This window comes from Lampris incognitus, chromosome 4, assembly GCF_029633865.1.
Source record: "Lampris incognitus isolate fLamInc1 chromosome 4, fLamInc1.hap2, whole genome shotgun sequence".
NCBI lineage: Eukaryota > Metazoa > Chordata > Actinopteri > Lampriformes > Lampridae > Lampris > Lampris incognitus.
Window position 1 is genome coordinate 7191514 of NC_079214.1, and position 23323 is coordinate 7214836.

At 49.5% G+C, this 23323-nt stretch overlaps 2 protein-coding genes across 2 annotated transcripts; one reads left to right on the top strand and one right to left on the bottom strand.

The window, feature by feature from the left end:
* Positions 1-6161: 6161 nt before the first annotated feature.
* Positions 6162-13779, bottom strand: gfod2 (glucose-fructose oxidoreductase domain containing 2). The gene is made up of 3 exons (XM_056278590.1): positions 13706-13779; positions 10093-10474; positions 6162-8771 (listed from the first exon to the last, which is right to left on the bottom strand). Exons 2-3 carry the CDS (start codon positions 10343-10345, stop codon positions 7858-7860), a joined length of 1167 nt encoding a protein of 388 aa, XP_056134565.1. The 5' UTR covers positions 10346-10474; positions 13706-13779; the 3' UTR covers positions 6162-7857.
* Positions 13780-20957: 7178 nt separating this feature from the next.
* On the top strand, positions 20958-22928 carry thap11 (THAP domain containing 11). The gene has a single exon (XM_056279110.1). It carries the CDS (start codon positions 21306-21308, stop codon positions 22119-22121), a length of 816 nt encoding a protein of 271 aa, XP_056135085.1. The 5' UTR covers positions 20958-21305; the 3' UTR covers positions 22122-22928.
* The last annotated feature ends 395 nt before the right edge of the window (positions 22929-23323 follow it).

The window sequence follows — 23323 nt, forward strand, 5'->3', positions numbered from 1 at the left end:
AAAAAGCTGTTGAGATGAATCAGTCTGGAAAGGGTTTCAAGGCCGTTTCCGAGGGTCTGGGACTCCAGCGGACCACAGTGAAAGCCATTGTCTCCAACTGGAGAACACTTGGAACGGTGGTGAACCTTCCCAGAAGTGGCCGGCCTACCAAAGTTCCTCCAGGGGCACAGTGACGACTCATCCAGGAAGTCTAAAGAACTGCAGGCCTCTCAAGCCTCAGCTGAGGTCATCGTTCATGATTCCACAATGAGAAAGAGACGGGGCAAAAAGGGAATTCATGGGGGAGTTGCAAGCCGCACACCACTGCTAACTAACAGGAACGCTAGTGCTCATCTCACATTTACGAACGGCACATTGATGACCCACAATCCTTTAAGGACGATCACAGGAAGGTGGATCAGTTCATCTGGACACAACGTTTAATGACAGGAACTTTTCATCACTCATCTAATTCCCCTTTTCCACTACATGGTACCGGCTTGACTCGACTTGCTTCTGTGTCGTTCCTGTTACCATGACCAATCAGAGGTCTGCACTGATTTTGGTACCCGCTCCAGAACCTCAACAAAGGTGGTACCAGGAAAGGGATAACAGTCTGACTGAAGTTCAGTTCAGACTGAAGAGGCCACTAATGCCCCTTTTCCACTACATGGTACCGGCTCGACTCGACTTGCCCTTTTTTCATTTTCCATTACTGGAAAGTACCGGCATTTTGGTAACTTTTCTGGTACCACCTTTGTCGAGGTTCCAAAAAAACTGGAGCGGGTACACTAAGGGGGTACTGTTACGGTAATGGAAAACAACACAGAAGCGAGTCGAGTCGAGCCGGTACCATGCAGTGGAAAAGGGGCATTAGATGAGTGATGAAATATATATCTATATATATAGATATATATTTAAATAGCATATAGGTATAGTGTATGGGCAATATAGATTTTATTTATTTTAGCATTTTCTGCCTTTATTTGATAGTGATAGCCGAGAGAGAGACAGGAAAGGGAGAGGGGATGACATGCACCAAAGGACCCGGACTGGATTCGAACCCAGGCCGCTGCGGTAAGGACTCAGCTTTACGTGGTACCACTCCACCAAGTGAGCCACCAGGGCGCCCCCGTGTATGGGCAATATAGTGTATAAACACATGGTATATGGACATAGGTTGTTGATTATTCAGCCATAACAGAACTCTGTATAGTAGCGACACACGGTACATACCTGCTGGGCTACACACTTGCCTCCAGTGTCCTGCTGTTGTTCCATTTCTTGTTTTATTCTTTTGGTTTTTGTTTATTTTCTATTTGTGTGTGAGTGATGTATGCAAGTACTAGAAGCTGCAGTGAACCAGAGTCATTATTCCTCATGTGCATTGGCCCACTTGGCCCGTAAAGTTGATTGATTCAATTGGTGTCTAAATTCAGGGGTTACCTAAGTTCAGCATGGCTCTCTGACATATTCCATGGGTGTGCAAGAACAAATTTGTACGTACGGACTGATGAAGGCCCAGATAGCGTCCGGATGTGGGCCGCTTCAGGCAATGATGCAGCACTGACGGCCTTCTTCTGGCCCTGACACAATGGATGTGAGCCTGAAGTGGCCTGCAAATGTGAAGCAAATGGGGGCCTTTTTTGGCAAAGATGCTGTACTCTCGGCAACACTTAATCTGGATGTGACCCTGAAGTGGCCCGTGTGGTAAATGGTGAATATGGCCCAAATATCACAAAACAAATATGGGCCACCTTTGGCAAATATGTGGCACATGCAGCATTGCTATGGCTTGGTTCTGGCCCAGATCTGGCAAACAGGAGCGGACCGCCCAAGTGCCATCAGTCCACGCGGTATGTGGGCTCGGAGAGTGTTGGGTGAGTGTGGGATGGGTCCGGGCCACAGCAGTTCTGCTATCTGGGCGAGGCCCATTGTCCGGTCATCAGTCTGTGATGTGAAGCTGAAGTGTAACTGGGTCATGCAGCAGAACAGATGATCAAAAACACAAGAGCAAGTCCACCTCAGGATGTCTCAGAAGAAAGAAAATGAAGAAAAAAATGGATTTAATTTCTGCAGATAGAAGATCATGCTTATTTTTTTTAATTTTCCCCCCCTTTTTCTCCCCAATTGTATCCGGCCAATTACCCCACTCTTCTGAGCCGTCCCGGTCGCTGCTCCACCTCCTCTGCCGATCCGGGGAGGGTTGCAGACTACCACGTGCCTCCTCCCATGCATGTGGAGTCAGCAGCTGCTGCTTTTCACCTGTCAGTGAGGAGTTTCACCAGGGGGACGTAGATCCTTAAGCCTCCATCTGAAATCTCCCAAGATTTTCAATCATTGTGACATTTTCAACCTCCGGGGAGACTGAAAATGTCACAACCACCATCAAACAACCATCAGAATTACTGGTCAGTTGAATCAACACACCTCAAAAGGTGTCGTGGAAGACTTGTCGGTCAACAGTCTCACACGTTTTCGTTAAATACATACGAATTTAATCAAATACATTTCGTGACTATATACGGTTGGGTTGTGTCGGTGGCACAGCGTCACGTCACGGCCCAAACCCCAAGTGGAAGCTGATGGAGGCAGCATGCGGTCACCTGTGGGTTGAACCAGAACCTTGTTTGTTCACGACCTGCTGCGTTATGTTGTAGTGTTTCATGTGTACAGGTCTGTTCTGTGACTGGACACAGATAATAATAATAATAATAAGAAGAGATAAGAAGAAGAAGAGATAATAATAATAAGAAGAGATAAGAAGAAGAGATAATAAGAAGAAGAGATAAGAAGAGATAAGAAGAAGAGATAAGAGATAAGAAGAGATAATAAGAAGAAGAGATAAGAAGAAGAGATAAGAAGAAGAGATAAGAAGAAGAGATAAGAGATAAGAAGAAGAAGAGATAAGAAGAGATAAGAGATAAGAAGAAGAAGAGATAAGATGAAGAAGAGATAAGAAGAAGAAGAGATAAGAAGAAGAGATAATAATAATAATAATAATAATAAGAAGAAGAAGTCCCGCTTCATCGTGGACACGCAGTGAGTACGACAGTATTTATTTATTTGTTTGTTTGTTTGTTTGTCTGTCAGGAAGTGAACAGCACGGTCTCCAGAGCCCACGGTCCGAGCGCAACACAAGGCGGTGCACGCTAGCGTGACACCGCTTAAAACACAAGTCACGTAAAACACGATAAATATTACAGCTTCATTAGAAATTCACAGGTTGAAAACAGACAATCTTCCGAACGGGACGAGCGGCGACGTCTCGTCCCCGCCAATACGTTAAAAATAAATAGGTTTTCCCGAGACAGCAACGAGTTATACTCACTCAGCAGTGACACCGCGCCTTAAATATGGAGCCCCGACATCAGTGCAACAAGATGACGTCAACAGGAAGAAAACAAAAAAAACCCTTTTCAGTCTGAAGACCGTGAAGACGCTTAGGGTGCGGTTTAGTAGTAGTAGGAATGGTCGACGGACGCTGTGCACGCAGGCGTGACGCGTCAGAAGCACGACGTGCCGTAAACCTGCTTTCACCGCTGTGTGGGCAAAGCGCAGCGGGGAGCGTGAGGTAAGCGTTCTGGCGTTAAATGCAGGCGTTCTCGTCTGCCTCCGAAAGGGCGGCAAAACCACGACGGCTGAACACACCAGCGCCCTGCAAGGCATCCGCATGGGTCTGTATATACAGTAGTCTAACGCCCACAGACGACTGGACTCGCTAGCCCGTTGGCTAACGGGTCGGACCCTTTAGTCCAGTGTTTCCCAACCCAGTCCTCAAGGACCCCCTATCCTGCAGATTTTCATTGTAACCCTGCATATGTAGCCCGGCTTGTACTTACTCGACCAATCATCTCGCAGCACTTAATTATGCAAGGTGTGCAACGTCTGACAAATGTCCTTGCTGATTGGTTGAATAACTACAAACAGGTACCTATTCAGGGTTGCAAAGAAAATGTGCAGGATAGCGGGTCCTTGAGGACCTGGTTGAGAAACACTGCTTTAGTCGACTGGTTAACGTAGGCGCCCGTGGTGCAGGAGACCCGGGTTCGCGTCCCGGCTGCGCCCCCTCCCTCCTGAATTCGCTACATTGGTGTCAGACGTGGCATGTACCAAATTAGCCGGGAACCGCCGCAACCGGGATACGAACCCGGGTCTCCCACACCGGTCGTTACACTACCCCCACCCTCCTTCGAGAAGCGCGTCCCCGCGCTTCAGCGTATCACCTCCCTCACTCCTCTGGGACTGGACGCACGCGCGTCCGCTGGCCTCACGGTCTCCATCCCAGTTCTGATACCAATGTAGCGAATTCAGTCGGCGGCCGGGAACCACCGCAGCCGGGACGCGAACCCGCGTCTCCCGCACCACGGGCGCCTACGTTAACCAGTCGACTAAAGGGTCCGACCCGTTAGCCATGGGCTAGCGAGTTTAGTCATCCGTAGTCGTTGTATATATTATATATTTGTTGTGTGTGTGTGTGTGTGTATGTGTATATATCAGTACATTCCCATACTGGTGTGTCACAAACACTCGGCTCCATGTGTACATCCACCGTCCTGGATTGAGGACATTCTGCCGAGCTCAGACAACAGTGAGAGACTACAGGGAAAGCGTTACGCACACATCTGAACTCTTACGTCAAATCCAGTGGTTCTACTCAAATCATAGCAAAGGAAGTACGGTCCAGACCAGAGACGGGGATTCTTCGCCGATGGCGGGAGATGTCAGAGAGCCCCCGGTCTACACCAGTAACGGGTACGAACAGAATCCAGAGGCTTTCGATGGACAAACTGCATCGAGGTTTGTTCCAATTCTTTCACTAACTTTTCCTTTTTAACTAAAAACGTGTTGCAATGACGCATCAACTAACATAAAAATTAAGTAAACAAAATGTAAACAATCCTTAGACGCTCACACACATTAAAAAGCAGACTGTCCCATCCTGTTAATCCTTGTATCAAAAGTCGTCAAGCAGGTCTGTCGTGTTAAGTATGCGCGTTAAGTAGCTTCTTCTTCTTCGTCTTTTTAAACGTGTCGGTCAGAAAGCGTCGTTACCTCCTTTTCTCTAAAGCGCGAACGCCAGGGATGTCCGGCGGAGTCGGCGGAAGGTTTCGTAGGGAAGCGAAACGACTACATTCACACAGGGTCCACGTCGGAGGGACACAGGAAGTGTAACGGCGCTCCTCGGTTCGGCTGACGTCTCAGTGAAGGTCGACGGGACTTGACAGGCCTGGCTCGCGAGGCTCGCCGGGCCTACCCCCCCCCCCCCCGTTCCAAGTTCATTCCGGGTTTATTAAGTGAAAGCCGTTTAAAATAAGGGGTCGATCTACCACAGCTCCATTGTTCTTATTCCGAATTTGGCGAGGCGGGAAAACCGAAGGGAGAAGCCGAAAACCGAAGGGAGAAGTCGAAAACCGAGGGGAGAAGCCGAAAACCGAAGGGAGAAGTCGAAAACCGAAGGGAGAAGCCAAAAACCGAAGGGAGAAGTCGAAAACCGAGGGGAGAAGCCGAAAACCGAGGGGAGAAGCCGAAAACCGAGGGGAGAAGTCGAAAACCGAAGGGAGAAGTCGAAAACCGAAGGGAGAAGCCGAAAACCGCGGGAGAAGTCGAAAACCGAAGGGAGAAGCCGAAAACCGAAGGGAGAAGTCGAAAACCGAAGGGAGAAGTCCAAAACCGAGGGGAGAAGTCGAAAACCGAAGGGAGAAGTCGAGAACCGAAGGGAGAAGCCGAAAACCGAAGGGAGAAGCCGAAAACCGAGGGGAGAAGCCGAAAACCGAAGGGAGAAGCCGAAAACCGAGGGGAGAAGCCGAAAACCGAGGGGAAAAGTCCAAAACCGAGGGGAGAAGCCGAAAACCGAGGGAGAAGCAGAAAACCGAAGGGAGAAGCCGAAAACCGAAGGGAGAAGCCGAAAACCGAAGGGAGAAGCCGAAAACCGAGGGGAGAAGCCTAAAACCGAGGGGAGAAGTCGAAAACCGAAGGGACGAGCCGAAAACCGAAGGGAGAAGCCGAAAACCGAAGGGAGAAGCCGAAAACCGAAGGGAGAAGTCGAAAACCGAAGGGAGAAGTCGAAAACCGAAGGGAGAAGCCGAAAACCGAAGGGAGAAGCCGAAAACCGAGGGGAGAAGCCGAAAACCGAAGGGAGAAGCCGAAAACCGAGGGGAGAAGCCGAAAACCGCGGGAGAAGTCGAAAACCGAAGGGAGAAGCCGAAAACCGAAGGGAGAAGTCGAAAACCGAGGGGAGAAGCCGAAAACCGAGGGGAGAAGTCGAAAACCGAGGGGAGAAGTCGAAAACCGAGGGCGAAGTCGAAAACCGAGGGGAGAAGTCGAAAACCGAGGGGAGAAGCCGAAAACCGAGGGGAGAAGTCGAAAACCGAGGGGAGAAGCCGAAAACCGAGGGGAGAAGTCGAAAACCGAGGGGAGAAGTCGAAAACCGAGGGGAGAAGCCGATTTGAGCGGCAAATATTTTTCCGGACGCGGAGCCAAAAGGGTCCGACGCCGACGACTGATAATTATGTGGCTTCATTTGAAGTCATCCACTGCTGTCTACTGGAGACAATTTCCTTGCAAATTAAATCATTTTCATACCTTAATTTGTTATTATTATTAATTATTATTATTTATGGTCATCACTCCATTCCACACTGAGGAACAGTCGCTGAGGGAATTTAAGTCAACTTCTGCCGGTGCACCTTTTGGGGATCGCTAGCTTTTTTTTGTTAATCTCACGGCTAACTCGGTTCTTTCTGACTAACTGCAAGACGATCAATCTGCAATGTGCAATTTATGCATTTAGGTTAAAAAAAAAATCATTACCTAGCAGGTATTTTAACTGAGAGGTGCTTTGGTAAGCGTCCATTCAAGGCTTTGGCGTTTTGGGGCTCCTGGTCATCCTGCAGGCTAGCATTTTTTTCTTTTTTGGATTTTTTTCTCCCCAATTTTATCCGGCCAATTACCCCCACCCCCGAGCCGTCCCAGTCACTGCTCCACCCCCTCTGCCGATCCAGGGAGGGCTGCAAACTACCACATGCCCCCTCCGATACATGTGGAGTCACCAGCCGCGGCTTTTCACCCGACAGTGAGGAGTTTCACCAGGGGGACGTAGCACGTGGGAGGATTACGCTATACCCCCTCCCCCAACAGGCACCCCAACCGACCAGAGGAGGCGCTAGTGTAGCGACCAGGACACATACCCACATCCGGCTTCCTACCTGCAGACATGGCCAATTGTGTCTGTAGGGACGCCCGACCAAACCGGACGTAACACAGGGATTCGATCCGGCGATCCCCATGTCGGTAGGCAACAGAAAAGACTGCTACACTACCCAGACGCCCCCAGGCTAGCATTTTTAACAGGGACTGTAAGTCACAGAGAAGGAGGAAGACGGTGACTGTTCCCTTAACCGTACAGGTACCAGTTCCGTTCATGTCAACCAGCAAAGTAATTGAGAATAAAATGGCCTGCAGGTTGGAGATTGACACCCATGAGAAGACGGCAGGTTGACAGAGAATCGTGTCATAGTTAGATCTGGTTAAGCACTGGCGGAAATTTTAAATGCTATATTATTGGGACCGAATGCTGTGATTATCTTCTACTGAGAATCAGAAGAATGGAGCTGTTGTATAAGGCTACCAAGGACACCTTCCAGAGCTTAAAATGTCCTTACGCACGCTCAATAATCCAGGTAAGGAAATCACAGAAAGGTGAATCTTTCTGAGACGTCCAGAACTTACTTAGACCATCTGAACACATAAGGTTCTGCCAATTACCCACCTAAGTGAATTAATGAAAACAGTCACATCTGTCTCTTGTCCATCAGCTGTCAGATATAAGTAGTAGTTTTAGTACGTGTGTCTGAGCAGAGTGCAGGGTTTATCTGTTCAGCTCTTGTTTCGCTGCAAAGCCTCACACAGGTTGTGGTTGGGATCTGGTTCCTGAGTCATGATCTCCACGCACTCCCATTCTCCGCTGCGACTGGACCGCTTCACCGCCTCCACCACCGTCTGCACGTATAAGCCATCCTCAAATGTCGGTGCAATGGCAACCGGCCCGCGCGCCCAAGACCTGCGCTCCTCGTGGGCCTGAAAAGACTGTCTTAGTGCGGTCACCATGGTGCTGAGCCCGCGTAGGTGCGGCAACGGCATCTCACAGGGCTCTGGTCCGACCCACTCGCCATCCCCCTGCAGCAGCTCTTCGCCGCTTCGCCCGTTGTGTTGCCCGTACAGTTCAGTCCCCCTGGCGACCAGCCTCCCCGCAGACCCAACCACCATCACCTCATGCACGAATGAGCCCGGCATGTTGAAGTTCAGAGTCACAGTGCAGCACACACCACCTGAAACGGTGTCAGAGCCGCACCTTGTTCCGCCCATCAGCATTTGGAAGAAGCAGAAATCATCGCTGGTGACACGCCGGATCCCCTGGATGGACCCGTTTTGCTGCACGAAGGTCCGCAGTAAACCATGCACCCGATGGGCCCGGGCCCCGATCAGGTGGCTCAAAAGGTCGATGATGGCCGAGCCCACTGTGTGAAGTCCCCCTCCACCCATCAGCTCCTCACAGGTCCAGCCGTAGGACCTGTCCAGCAGGCTTGGGCCGTAGACCCTGACGTCACACACCTGCACGTCGCCCACGTAACCCTCCACCAGCAGCCGACGCATCATGACGAAGGCCGGCAGGAAACGCAGGGTGTTCCCCACCACGCTCAGCAGCTGGGGGTAGTACCGGGCGGCAGACACCATCTTAAACGAATCCACAGCAGTTGCAGCTTTTTCACAGACAACGTTCTTTCCTATGCCTGGACAGAGAGGAGAAAGGTGGTGGGTGAGTCTTCACTGAGTGAGTATGCTCTAGTTGTGAAACTATTAAATTAAAACAATAACACTCCTGAACATTTTTAAATTGAATTTCCTTTAGGTGACTATTTTATAATAAATTGTATAACAAGTCAAAAACTGTTCAATATTTCTTCCTGTACCAGACGCCGATCTTTAGACTGTCGATACGGCTGTTGGGCAATATATTCCTGTAACAAGGTCTCTGTTGAGCGTTCTCGTGTGTGTGTGTCACATATTTTACATAAATACACACACACTTTACATATATTCACACAGGACTTGAAGGTGACGTGTGCACTTTGTCTAAGAGTATTCCCCTGCACATTTTGGAGTTGGCAATTCGCTAATGGAGGGCATCTGAATCCAGTTCCCGGGACTTCTTAGAAAGAAAGAAATCATTAACACTGTATATTTTGTAATGCAGACGGGGCGTGTTGTTCAGTACGGATACGGGCCTCGGTGCCACGTGCAAGCTGCTGGCTGGAGAGGACAAACGGTTTGGTGGGGACACACTCAGGAAATTCAAACTAAAACAGGAAGCCGAGATAGGCTCTCGGGAATTCCGTGTGATGATTTAACCTCGCAGGCTTAAGGCCCTCTGATACCGTGGTGCGGCGGGCAGAAGCGAGGGATGTCACGCTGTGGATGGTCTACATGCTGTTAAGAGAAGGAATATAAACTTCAAACATGGTTGAGAGCAATAACACAATTAAAGAACACGTCTCAACCTCTTAACAGCTAACTAAGGGTTGGAAAAAGGAATTGAATTTCCTCTGCTGACAAGTCACTGAACTCTCATAGGGCTGTACCAAACGAGAAGTCTCGTGGTCCATTCCAAATCCATCGTGTTCACCGTATGCCAGGGAACGACTTTGACTTTTATCACAAAGGAAGAATGGAGAGAGGCGCATTAATAAAATGGTGGTGTTGGGTTGGAATGAGAACCCGCACACACAATGGCTTTACATGGGATATAATTTGAGTATCACCGGTCTAGCATCATGTTATTGTCTTCTACGATTGTGTTCTCGTCCCCCTCCTCCCGCCCTTTCCGGTTGTTATTTTCCTGGAATCTAGTCTGGAAAAGAGCTGAAAGACTAGAGCAATCCTGACACCGATAGCATTATGGCGTTATAGAGAAAAAAATCCTTCTTAATCTTGCTACATAAAGTGTGCTTAAAAAGCCCACAGTTAGAGTAGATACAGTATTTACACAGGGCAATGGAGAAATACTCCAGCCTTTATCCGACTGTGACTGCATGTGTGTGTCGAGTCTTTTACCCAGCGCCTTGACAGCAATCTGTCGTGTCATCGGAGGTGGAATGTAGATGCAGACGAGGTCGACGTCCTGGTGCAGCAGGACGTCATCCGATCGACTGGTGTGAAAGGGAATTCCCAGTTCCTTGGCCAGACAGCAGGCTTCCTCCTCACTCGGCCCCCAGAGAGCGTGGACCTCGAAACCCTCGGCCTGTAGCAGCGGAACCAGCACTCGGGCGGTGCTTCCTGTCCCAAACACTCCGACTCCCGGCAACATGGCTACGCCCGTTTGCTGAAAAGGTCACATGTAAACCATAGCTGGCCTCCCCGACAACCCAGCAGACACGCTTTCATCTGGGTCTCCTCAGGGCCGCCATAGTTTGCTCGGAAACCAAGGAGATTTTACCTGTAAAAAAAAAAAAATCAATCTCAGTTAAAATTCTGACCAAAGCAAGAATGTGTCCTAAAACCTAGCATGGCTCAGAACCAGTTCCTCTAATCAGCCTCCTCTGACAGGCTACTTAGTCCCGCCACATAGCTGACATGCCATTCCACAAAGGTTCCACGCCCACACAGCTCAGTACCATTTCTACTTCCTCCGCAGGTGACGTGACGTGTGTGTCAGTGTGTGTCAGTGTGTGTCAGTGTGCGTGAGAGATAGCGAGAGCGATTTTGAGCATAACTTAAACAAGTGTACTACATGAACGCGTGTACACCAGACAGCAGAATACCTCAACATGGGATAATACTGGCTAAATATAACAAGTAGTGTGAAAACTTCCAAGATACATCCTGGAATGTAGGAATGAGCTCAAAATAACCACGACAACAAGGTTAAAAATATGTGGGTTTTATGTTGTTTACATCTTCATAGGATGTGCAAATAAGATCCAAGAAAAGATGTATAGGTAACGTATAGCCTAACCCACCTCACCCAACTTCATTTTTGTAAAACAATTCCCCTGACCGGTGAGTCAGTCAGCAGCAGGAGTTCAGCAGATGTAAATCTCCAGGCGGTAATCACATGACACACCCCCCTCATTCTTCTGCACATAATGAATTACTTTCAGCTGACAGAAAATGATAAATAAAAATGTAAATCAAGGTGCTGATGTTTACAAGCTCTTGCCCAGCTCTCCTCTCCACGCACCGGCTGAATAATTCGTCAGCTGGAGCCAGTATCCATTATAATTTGGGAATTTCCATCATTGTCTTGGCATGTTTTGGAACGGAAAGGAATTTTGTGTTTTACTCCGTGACGCAGCGCGGATGAAAAAAACCATTGTCCCCTGCAAGACAAGATTTGTTTTAACATTTATGAAAGATAACACAACACTTGGATGTGTGAATAATAAGCACCGGTGGTGGTGTGCGGTTTGCCTGGGAATTAATGTGCTGTCACAGCGCTGAAAGAAAGAGTGCAGCAACATTTTCTGTGAGGCTGGGGTTCTCAGTCAGGTCCTCAGGTACCACCAGTGTTACTGGAAGTAAACTGGCTGGTTACGTTGACTCTTGCCAACCATCAGAAACTGCGGTTGTACATGCATTACTTGCCAGATGAGGAGTTTAAAGCTTTACACAGCAGTGATTCTCAATCAGGTCCTCAGGTACTACCGGTACTGGTGGTTTTCTATTCTGCCAGGTACTTCATTGTATCCCCCTGTTGTTCCAGGTGTAAAACCTCCCTTATTGGAGGCCGGAGTAACTGTAACAACAAGTGCTCATAAAGAGCTACCTGGTCGAACAGACAACCAATAACGCTGGTGGCACCTGAGGACCTGATTGAGAACCGCTGCTGTGTAAAGCTTTAAACTCCTCATATGGTAAGTAACGCATGCACTACAGCAGTTTGTGGTGGTTGGCAAGAGTCAACATAAGCAGCCAGTTTACTTCCAATAACACTGGTGGTACCTGAGGACCTGATTGAGAACCACTGCTGTGTAAAGCTTTAAACTCCTCATATGGTAAGTAATGCAATGCACAACAGCAGTTTCTGATGGTTGGCATGAGTCAACGTAACCAGCCAGTTTACTTCCAATAACACTGGTGGTACCTGAGGACCTGATTGAGAACCGCTGCTGCTGTAAAGCTTTAAACTCCTCATATGGTAAGTAATGCATGCACAACAGCAGTTTCTGGTGGTTGGCAAGAGTCAACATAAGCAGCCAGTTTACTTCCAATAACACTGGTGGTACCTGAGGACCTGATTGAGAACCGCTGCTGTGTAAAGCTTTAAACTCCTCATATGGTAAGTAATGCATGCACTACAGCAGTTTCTGGTGGTTGGCAAGAGTCAACATAAGCAGCCAGTTTACTTCCAATAACACTGGTGGTACCTGAGGACCTGATTGAGAACCACTGCTGTAAAGCTTTAAACTCCTCATATGGTAAGTAATGCATGCACAACAGCAGTTTCTGGTGGTTGGCATGAGTCAACATAAGCAGCCAGTTTACTTCCAGCAACACTGGTGATACCTGAGGACCTGGTTGAGAACCGCTGCTGTAAAGCTTTAAACTCCTCGTATGGTAAGTAATGCATGCACTACAGCAGTTTCTGATGGTTGTCATGAGTCAACATAAGCAGTCAGTTTACTTCCAGTAACACTGGTGGTACCTGAGGACCTGATTGAGAACCGCTGCTGTAAAGCTTTAAACTCCTCGTGTGGCAAGTAATGCATGCACAACAGCAGTTTCTGGTGGTTGGCAAGAGTCAACATAACCAGCCAGTTTACTTCCAATAACGCTGGTGGTACCTGAGGACCTGATTGAGAACCGCTTCTGTAAAGCTTTAAACTCCTCGTATGGTAAGTAATGCAATGCACTACAGCAGTTTCTGGTGGTTGGCATGAGTCAACATAAGCAGCCAGTTTACTTCCAATAACACTGGTGGTACCTGAGGACCTGATTGAGAACCGCTGCTGTGTAGAGGTTTAAACTCCTCGTGTGGTAAGTAATGCATGCACGACACCAGTTTCTGATGGTTGTCATGAGTCAACATAAGCAGCCAGTTTACTTCAGTATGCCCCCTGCGTGCGTCCTGTGAACCGACACACTGTTCAAGAGGCTCTGCCCCACTTCGAGTTTCACATCCGGACTCTGCAGCCCCCTGAGCTGAAAGGCAAAACATGCAAAACAGCCATTTCCGAACAGCACCGACAGACCCGGGGTGGGGGGGGTGTCGGGGGTCCCCACTTAGATGCTAAAACGCATCCACATACCAGGGCTGCTCATGTTCACGTCAGCTCTAGCGAAGCTACACGCCAGCCTGCAAAACGCATCCCAGCAACAGCAGGTTTACACTCCCTCCCGACTAGGAGCCCGGTCCGGCTAGCCGTAGTTAGCGGCGGCCGGTTAGCAGCACGGACACCGGCTCGGCGTTATCCAATCTACCGTTAAGATCGCTCCGAACCCCCCCCCCGCCGCCGCCGGGCTCCCGTATCGAGGGAAACCGTGCGGCGGATCTGGGTTTGATAAAACCCCTCAGGGCGGGACTGCTCTCCAGTCCGGTGCTGCCGAACTCCGTACTACCTATTTAGTTTAACCGGTTCGGACACGGGACTAAAAAGACCCCGGCGACCACAACGCCTGTGACCCGTTTCAAGGAAAGCAAAAACCGCGAAGTAACGCCATGTTTTACCCGCTTCCCAAGCCGACATCCACGACGACCCAGAGGCGCTCCGCTCCGCTCCGCTCCGCCCGGCACAACCCGACCGCGCTCACTTCCGCCTGCTGGCGGCGGACAAGACGAACGAGTCGCGATCCATTTCCGGTTCCACACGAGTCGAGTCGAATCCACACGAAGAAGCTCGAACGGCGGATACGGCCGCGTTTCCGCTTTACCGTCTTTACCTTTTGATTTGTCACATCCGGTTACACCGGATGTGACAAATCCGCATATCGATCCCAGCCGACAGTATGAGGGGGGGGAGAATATTTGCTAAATTTCATATTCATTGTACCAAATTTGCACACCAGCGTCCAAACATTAGTGTATCCAAAGCACTTCTTTCATCCTATTTAGGATCTTTAAAAGAATGTATGAATCCTAAAGCCAGCAAAACCAGAAGACTATGTGAAGAATATAATTTAACTTAAATCCTGTATCTCAAGCTTTTTTATTTTGTCTTTTCTTTTTTTTATGGATATGTAAATTTTAATTTTGAAATAATTCATATTTTTGTAACTACTTTTTTTCCTATTGTGATGTAATATTTTCTTGTTTATATGTTTTGTTCAATAATTTTTTTTTTTTAAAGTATGGGGGGGGGGGCATTGAGAACCAAAGACAAAATCCGCTTGGGGACAAAAACCTTTTTACAAACCGTTCGGCGCTGCCAACATTTCTGATTTAGTGTACAAAAGGTGGAAGCGCCAAGTGACGTGTTTTAAACTGAAGTACGTTTCGGCGTAATTGCGTTATGTCACGTTGGTTGATCGGGCGTGTGCGCCCTCTATTGGAGCATTAATGCACTGCACATAACAGCTATTGCTGTTTTTTTATATATTTTTTTATTGAACATTGTTCATATTCATGTACAGATTCTTGAAGAAAGTTCATTATAAAACAAACATGGCAAATATACATTCCATCCAAAAATACATAGAGATATCCAAAGTGCCAAAGGGAACAGGATGTAAACATTGCTATACAGTATATAAGGAAGTACATAGAGGTTGAATGTCACATGACAAGTATACGGTAATGTATTACGAAAATAAGGGTACAAACGATAATAAATTAAATACATGACATACACTAATTGAAAATAATAAAACATAGTCCATCCTACAAGGGGGGAATTAATAAGGATGTCAGTCTTCTGATTCAGTGGGGAAATGTCTTAACGCCTCATAAACCTTGAGAGCTTTTGTATCGGTCGTTAGTTTTAAAGATTTCAAGTATGATCTAAATTCATTTAAAAAAAAAAACAACAAATTTGGGGGACGACTTAAAGTATCTATTTTTATGAATAAAGAATTTGGCTAATCAGAGGATTACATTGCAACAGAGTTCATCGTTTTTGTTTCGCAAAATCCTACCAAATGTTACATTGTGTCTAGAAATCCAAGTTGGAAAGGACAAAATCCTTTGCTTTGTCCATTTGTGAACGTCAAGCCAGCTATTGCTTATGTGTACAGTGCGCCAACTGCCTTTTAATATTCTTTCCAGATCTGAATCGCTATTCTACATTTCTTGTAATAACCACGTACATGAAATAAGAAATTCATAAAAGTAAGAGTAACTACGAAGAAATTACCGAACTTTTGTTTTGTGGCTACTACTACTACTACTACCGGCTGCTCCCGCTAGGGGGCGCCACAGCGGATCATCCGTTTCCATCTCTTCCTGTCCTTTGCATCTTCCTCTGTCACACCAGCCACCTGCATGTCCTCCCTCACCACATCCATAAACCTCCTCTTTGGCCTTCCTCTTCTCCTCTTCCCTGGCAGCTCCATATTCAGCATCCTTCTCCCAGTATACCCAGCATCTCTCCTCCACACATGTCCAAGCCATCTCCATCTTGCCTCTCTCGCTTTGTCTCCAAACCGTCCAACCTGAGCTGTCCCTCTAACATACTCGCTCCTAATCCTGTCCTTCATCACTCCCAGTGAAAATCTCATCATCTTCACCTCTGCCACCTCCAGCTCCACCTCCTCCTGTCTATTCCTCAGTGCCACTGTCTCCAGACCATTTTGCAGCTATTATTCTCCAGTGAAAGCCATCTAAAATGAATCCACTGTTTTGATTCGCGTGCCATAAGCAATCATCCATAAGCAATCATCAGCTGTCAGTTGATTGACAGCTGATGATTGCTTATGGCATGCAACAAGCTTGTACTGAAATGCATTCAAGTGTTTTTCCCTACATCTATCTTAATATTCCAGTTCCTCGTTTGCTGAGCACTTTTATCTACACCATTGATGGTTTCCGGGGGGAAAACCACTATAAAACCACTATATCTATACATATATAGATATGCCTCCCCCTCTCACCCTTTTGTCGGGTGGTGTGTGTCTTCCTCAAGCCCGGGTCCTCTACCAGAGGCCTGGGAGTTTGAGGAGTTCTGGGCAGTATCTCAGCTGTCCCCCTAGGACCACACTCCTCTGGACAGAGACCTCAGATGTTGCTCCTGGAATATGTTGTCAGTTATTTCACAGTTGATGCAAGCCGGTCAGTAAAGCCCGGTCAGTAAAAAACCCGTGATGATGAGTGGACGTTGCGAGTCACACTGATTTGCATTGTTTAAAAAAAGAAAGTCTACTGATGGAGGACTCGAGATTGAATCCAGTTCAAACATTCAAGAACAAGTTCATGAGGCATTGCATGCTCACAGGGCAGTGCAAAGTTTGGTCATGCTGGTTGCTAATGCCACTTCTAGCATGAGCGGCGTAGTTAAACTATTAGTCAGATTTTACGCGGACCATCACACGCCTGTGTATATATAAAATAAAATGTGACATGTGCCAAAGGTGTAAAGGACAAAACTGCATCAGGATCCATTAAAAAGACCTGCACAAAATACAAACAGGATCCACGTGTTGCTGCCATGAAACTGTTCCACTGTGTTTTACTGCTGCTATCAGCCACATCACCCCACTCCAGGTTCACTCCAGGCTCACTCCAGACTCACTCCAGGCTCACTCCGGGCTCACTACAGGCTCACTCCGGGCTCACTCCGGGCTCACTACAGGCTCACTCCAGGCTCACTCCAGGCTCACTCCAGGCTCACTCCGGGTTCACTCCAGGTTCACTCCAGACTCACTCCAGGCTCACTCCAGACTCACTCCAGGCTCACTCCAGGCTCACTCCAGGCTCACTCCAGACTCACTCCAGGCTCACTCCAGACTCACTCCAGACTCACTCCGGGTTCACTCCAGGCTCACTCCGGACTCACTCCGGACTCACTCCGGGCTCACTCCGGGCTCATTCCGGGCTCACTCCGGGCTCATTCCAGGCTCACTCCAGACTCACTCCAGGCTCACTCCAGACTCACTCCAGGCTCACTCCAGGCTCACCCCAGACTCACTCCAGGCTCACTCCAGGCTCACTCTGCAGCAGCACTTGTTCTGTGTGTACTGTGAATAAGCGCGGTGATACGAGGCAACCTTCACGTTAGTTTTACCGTGCCTAAAGAGGCAAATGTACAAGGCAGTACGAGCAGATGTAGATAGTACCATCTACTGTCATAATGGTAGCAGCAAATGTTGACCTGACTTGGGACCATTAACTAGAGTCACAGTGGCCATGTGTACTGTTCACGGACGACTGGGGAATGTTTGCAATCACAGCATTGTAAGATGGCGACGGCAACACATAGGAGAGCTAACTCGTCAGGCCAGGACTCCACAGTCTACACCCATCGACAGGCCACTGGCCACTCTTTCAAGGACGAGGATGTGCACATAATTGATAGGGAGGAACGCGGGCTAAAAGTACATCTGTCGCCATCTTACAATGCTGTGATTGCAACCATTCCCGGACCCTCTGTGAACAGTACACATGGCCATTGTAACTCTAGTTAATGGGCATGGCAATTTGCATATGAAACCGGTCGTTGGTTTGGGTCGTTATGCCACTGTATTGTGTATAAGGGTGGGGTACCTGCAGTCACTGTATTGTTTATAAGGGTGGGGACACCTGCAGTCACTGTATTGTGTATAAGGGTGGGGGTACCTGCAGTCAGCTGAGACTGAAGAGGTCACTGAGATGAGTGATGAAACGTTTCTCCCCCAGCGAACGTTGTGTCCAGATGAACTGACTCAGCTTTGTGGTTCTCTTGCCTGGATTATGGAGCATGCATGGTGCAGCACACCTCCCTCCCCTCTCAAGATGCATCCGGGCTGGCCGCCAGCTGGACACTGGTGTGCTGCAAGCTCGCTGCTTTTCAAATGGGAATCGTTTTTCTCAAGCGGTTTTGTGTATTTTATGTTTCAGTCACTTTGTTCAGCGTTTTGTCAACTACAGCAGCGCCGCCGCCTCGCCGCACCGGGCGAGCAGGTCCGCGCCGCCTCACAAGCGGCCTGGCAAATTTGCATGGCACTGGACATGTACTGGCGGGAAAAGGTGGTGTATGCGTGATGTTTGGCGACGCGTGCTACTGGTTCATCCCCAACAACGCAACTACCGGTTCATTCGCCGAGGCGATGACGACATTATGGTCACCCCGGGTGGAAGTGAAAAGAGAATGAGGGTCACGGCATGTGGGGTTGGTTTGACAGCATGTTTGAAAAGTGGGGAGCCGTATTTTGTTAAATTGGGCATGGGACTGTTTATTGGGTCGGTACTATTTGCCCTGATAGGCTGTCGCCTGATTCCCCTTCTACGCACCCGCTCCGTCTTTCAGTTTGTTCAACTTCCTGTCAACGCTGATGGTCAGTGTGCTGATTTTCCTGACCTTTCCCCGGCTCCAGACTGGATTGCGCCCTGTCATAATGAGGATGAGTGTTTATGAAGAAACAACCGCAGTTTGATCATCTCCACCTTACTTGTTGTGACACATTATCCACGGTTTGGTTAGGATTCTTACTCAAATCATGTTGTTGTGTTGTTCTTTTTGCTTCTCTTTGCTTACATCGAGAGCACTTGTACCCTATCCTAACCCCCTCAGCAACACCGACCATCTGAGATCACGTACCTCAGTGGCCTTGCACGAAGACTGCGTGGCCTGACCAGTGGTCGAGAGCGTGTTTGTGACGTGGTCTTCTGCGCTCACTCTCTCCCAGCCAGAAGGACCTTCTGGTCTGAGGTTCGGGCCTGGGGTCTGAGTGTGACTGAAATATTTTTTTTGCCTGCTTCATTTTATGCTGTATATATTTTGTGAGCATGATATGCTCACAGGGGGGAAATGTAGTAGAAACGTACAGAACGTGTTCCCACATAGTCATCATGTACTGCTCACATATCTTGTCTACTACTCGTGTTTTGTGTACAACTCACCCCTCTGCAGATGTCAACTCACCCCTCTGCAGATGTCAACTCACCCCTCTGCAGATGTCAGGGTCGCTGCTGGCTGGAATCGGTTAGGGCAGTTTAGACAAGGCTCATCCTTGTATCTCCATAAAAACTTTGTAGTCCTCCTGTTCGGGGCTCTCCCCTTTCCTCCCACCCTGTGGGGTGAGCCCGTTTGCAAACGCTGAATTAAACTCCCTAGGAAAGACAAGACCACCAGTCACTAGGGGTTCTATGTGCTAGGGGTTTACATGTTGTGGATATTGTGGTGACCCACATCTATATAACTAGAGACATTCACCTAAGAGGACAGTGTGCCTTTAAGGGAAGAGGTGAGGGGTCAGATAGTGCACTTCCGCTTCCGGTACACAGTTCAGTGTCGTTGTCGAACGTATGACATGCAAAGTTGGAGCTAGTAAACTACCTCGACTACGTCTACTCTCACGTCTCGTTGTTTTCTAACTCCACAATATTGTATTTAAATTGTTTCTGCCTTGGCCTGATCATGCAGGCATGGGTGACTGCAACGGTGAATACATTGTAGCGAATTCGGGGGGGGACAACGCAACCACTGGAACTGCCGCGGCCGGGACGCGAACCCGTGTCGCCCGCACCGCAGGAGGCATCGCTAACCGCTCGACTAAAGGGTCAGACCCGCCTGCCAGTGGCCAGCGTGTCTTCTTGTCCACGCACGTTACAATATGTATGTACACAGTGAGGTTGAACATGGCTAAACGTGACCTCTTTCACATGTGAATGTATGTGTTATTATTAGTATGTTTGTGTCCTTATCTTATTTTCTTCTTCTGCCTCTCTAGGCGGGTGCATTCCCCGTTTAGGTGGGTGGTTGGGGGTGTTTGTTTAAAAGAAAAATGGAAAAAGCCCAAGTACATGCCTGCTGTATTTTGGTGTTTGTTAACGTTTCCAGATTAAAAGATAATAATAAAAGAACGACGACAGGAGCGACTCAGGGGCTTAATCTCATGTTTTATTACCAAGCTGGCCTGGCCACCACACGGCGGAACCGCGTCCTCCACGTCCCACAAAGCGTCACGGCGCCACGCTCGCAACGCGTGGTTTGTATCAGTGTGTACCGCACGGTCTCCTTTTAGTCTCCTCCTCCCATTGGCCGAGCGCGCTCCAGTTTAAATGAAAGGAATCCGCTGATTTGTTGGACACGCGTGACGCACGCTCCTCGGCGCTTCTGTATTTGCCGTGCTTCTCCTTTCACCAACTTTTCTTCTTCCTCTACTTGGTGTTCATTGGCGGTCGGCGAACAACGAATTGGCGCATCACCGCCACCAGCTGGTAGGGAGTGCGTATCACAACGTCTATTATTTACGCGATTCCCTCAACAACAAAAAAAACCCTCAAATCTCCATGAAATGAGTTACTCTACGAAACTGAAACAAGATTTTATTAAAAAAAAAAATCAGCAGAACTCTTCTGCGGAATATCCACTAAATCAACCGGTATTTTTTTTTCATTTTCCTGACATTTTGAGTCAGACGCCTTCTTTCCCGACTCGTATTTCGGACAATATACCATAACACGCCCTGAGGTTTCTTCTCGCCCGCAGCTTCTTCAGTGTTGTCTCGCTCAGAGTCGCAGTTTTATTGTGAAGGTGAAGCTGCTAAAGCGGAAGCCTTTTCCCCCCCGCAGCGTCGGTAAACGTTACACAAGTGCCCGTTACTAGTCGCGCCTCCAAACACCCGTTTCTCGGCTCGTCCTTTCAACGGCCTAAATACTAGACTGCTCAAGTAGCCGAACACATGCTGGTTTCCAGCGTTGTCTGCGATTCCGTACAGACCCGAAAGCGCCAGAGCGCGGCCGGAAGAGGGGGCGGGCGCTAGTGTAGTGCAAAAAGAAGCGCTACCGGAAGTGCGGTTCTAACTCGAAGGCGCCGAGCAAGATTGTGGGAGGTGTAGTTCTGATTGAGACGGCCGCCCGACTCAATAGCGGCCGAGAAAACCGCCACAAAAAAAAAATTGGCGCCCAGCAGCCAAAATAAAACGGAACCAACCGTTAACTCGGCAACAGAACCCCCCCGTCGGTGCGTGTTTCGCGCGGAGTAAAGGCGGAGGCATCCTCCCGCGTAGCGTTTTTACTCTCAGCGGCCCAGCTTAGCCGTGCGAAAGATAACAGGAAGTTGTTAGCATTGTGGGACGTGTAGTTCCGCTCGCAGGCCGCGGAGCTTGATAACAACGCGGAGGAGAACGAAACATTAATAAAATAGCCCAAAGTTGGCGGAAATAAGGGAGTCGGTGCGCCGTCGGTGGAAGTAAACATGCCCGGGTTCACCTGCTGTGTCCCCGGCTGCTACAACAACTCGCACCGGGACCGAGAGCTGCGGTTCTACACCTTTCCGAAGGACCCCGCGCAGAGGGAGATCTGGCTAAAGAACATCTCCCGGGCCGGGGTGTCCGGCTGCTTCAGCACCTTCCAGCCCACCACCGGACACCGAGTCTGCAGCGTGCATTTCACCGGAGGGCGGAAAACGTACAACGTTAGAGTTCCGACCCTCTTCCCCCTGCGGGGAGTCAACGAGCGAAAGAACCGGAGGGGCCGGGGCCGGGGGAGGAAGGTCTCGGCGGTTCCGCCGCCTCCCGCCGGTGCCGCAACCGCCGCCGCCGCGGTGCCCACTGGCATCGTCTTCGCCAACGTGGTCTCCGCCGCGGGGGAGGCCGTGGAGGGAGGCGCGTCCGCCGCAGCCAACCTCACCGTGGTCCAGATCGACCAGAACGGGGAGTACATCGTACCCGCCAACCCGGCGGATCGGACCTACTACGGCGCCGCGACCGGGTCCGCCGACCAGCCGGGGCACCCGACGTCCGAGCCCCAGACGGTGCAGTACCTCAGCGTCATCAGCAGCCCGCTGGACCACTCGTACTCTCTGACCACCGGCACCACGTCCGCCGAGCTGCTGAGGAAGCTCAACGAGCAGCGGGACATCATCGCCTTGATGGAGGTGAAGATGAAGGAGATGAAGGCGACCATCCGCCAGCTGCGGGTGACGGAGGCCAAGCTGCAGGAGGAGGTGCGCGAGCGGGACCGCCTGCTCGCCGGACCCGCGGCGGCTTTTACCGCACGGAAGAAAGTGTGACGCGGAGCTGACAGACCAACTGGGACTCGGACCGGTGGAACGGCGTCCAGCAGAGCTACGACTATTTTCTATTAGATCGACGAGCGATGACAATTTATTTTTAAATGGTTTACATGGCTGCTCCCCCCTTTGGCGTCATGTAATGGATTGGTTGGTTAGGAATGTAGTTGATGATAACTGTCCCATAGAGCAGTGGCTCTCAGTCCAGTCCTGGAGGACCGTAAACACTGATGCTGCTGCTGGTCTCTCTGTTCTGCCGGCTGATGGGGCGCATTCAGACGTTTGTGTCCGCAGCATCTTTGTGCCAGATGGGGAAGCAGGATGACGCGGGCGCGGCAGAGCAGCGCGGCAGCAGTACTGGGGTTCCCCTGCGGGAATGGATTCAGAACCAGATGATCACTGAGAACCAGTTAGCGGGTTTAGCCTGTCCTGGTCCCGATGTGTGCTGCCTGTCTGCAACTCCACCGGGGTCATCACAAAACTTTCGCAGATGACCGGGATGGACAGGACGAGAACCTGGGCGGACTTCCGCTTTTTCATGTTGGACACGTAGGAACCAGGAGGAGTCACAGGGGGCCGTAGGAGAAGGAGGGCGGAGGGTTGCCCAGGGTTACTGTTATTCACTTGTTTTGTTTGTCGGTGTGAATAATGGGCCTGTGTGTACAGTCGCAGTGGGTCCCCCCCCCCCGCCACCCGGAAGCACGTGTCGGACTGCTTCTTTCTCCTTGTCCCGCAGTGGCGCCGCCTGGCGCCACGGAGATGCATCGTTGTGTCAAAACCTCAAATATCATCCTGAAGTAAACTTCATTTTTGAATATAGACGATCCCGCCTTCTCTGCTTTTTTATTTACTCGTGAGGTTTCTTCTTGGTGCAAGGGCGGCGTGTCAGTTACGGCGGTGTGTCAGTTAGGACGGCGTGTCAGTGTGTCAGTTAGGACGGCGTGTCTGTGTGTCAGTTAGGGCGGCGTGTCTGTGTGTCAGTTAGGACCGCGTGTCTGTGTGTCAGTTAGGACGGCGTGTCAGTGTGTCAGTTAGGACGGTGTGTCAGTTAGGACCGCGTGTCTGTGTGTCAGTTAGGACCGCGTGTCTGTGTGTCAGTTAGGGCGGCGTGTCTGTGTGTCAGTTAGGGCGGCGTGTCTGTGTGTCAGTTAGGACCGCGTGTCTGTGTGTCAGTTAGGACGGTGTGTCAGTGTGTCAGTTAG

Bases quoted from the DNA above. Each gene is read 5' to 3' on its own strand.
- gfod2 (XM_056278590.1), bottom strand. From the start codon at position 10,345: ATGTTGCCGGGAGTCGGAGTGTTTGGGACAGGAAGCACCGCCCGAGTG. The intron at 8,772-10,092 runs GTAAAAGACTCG...CTCTCTGTCCAG, and splicing joins GATTGCTGTCAAGGCGCTGG to GCATAGGAAAGAACGTTGTC.
- thap11 (XM_056279110.1), top strand. From the start codon at position 21,306: ATGCCCGGGTTCACCTGCTGTGTCCCCGGCTGCTACAACAACTCGCAC.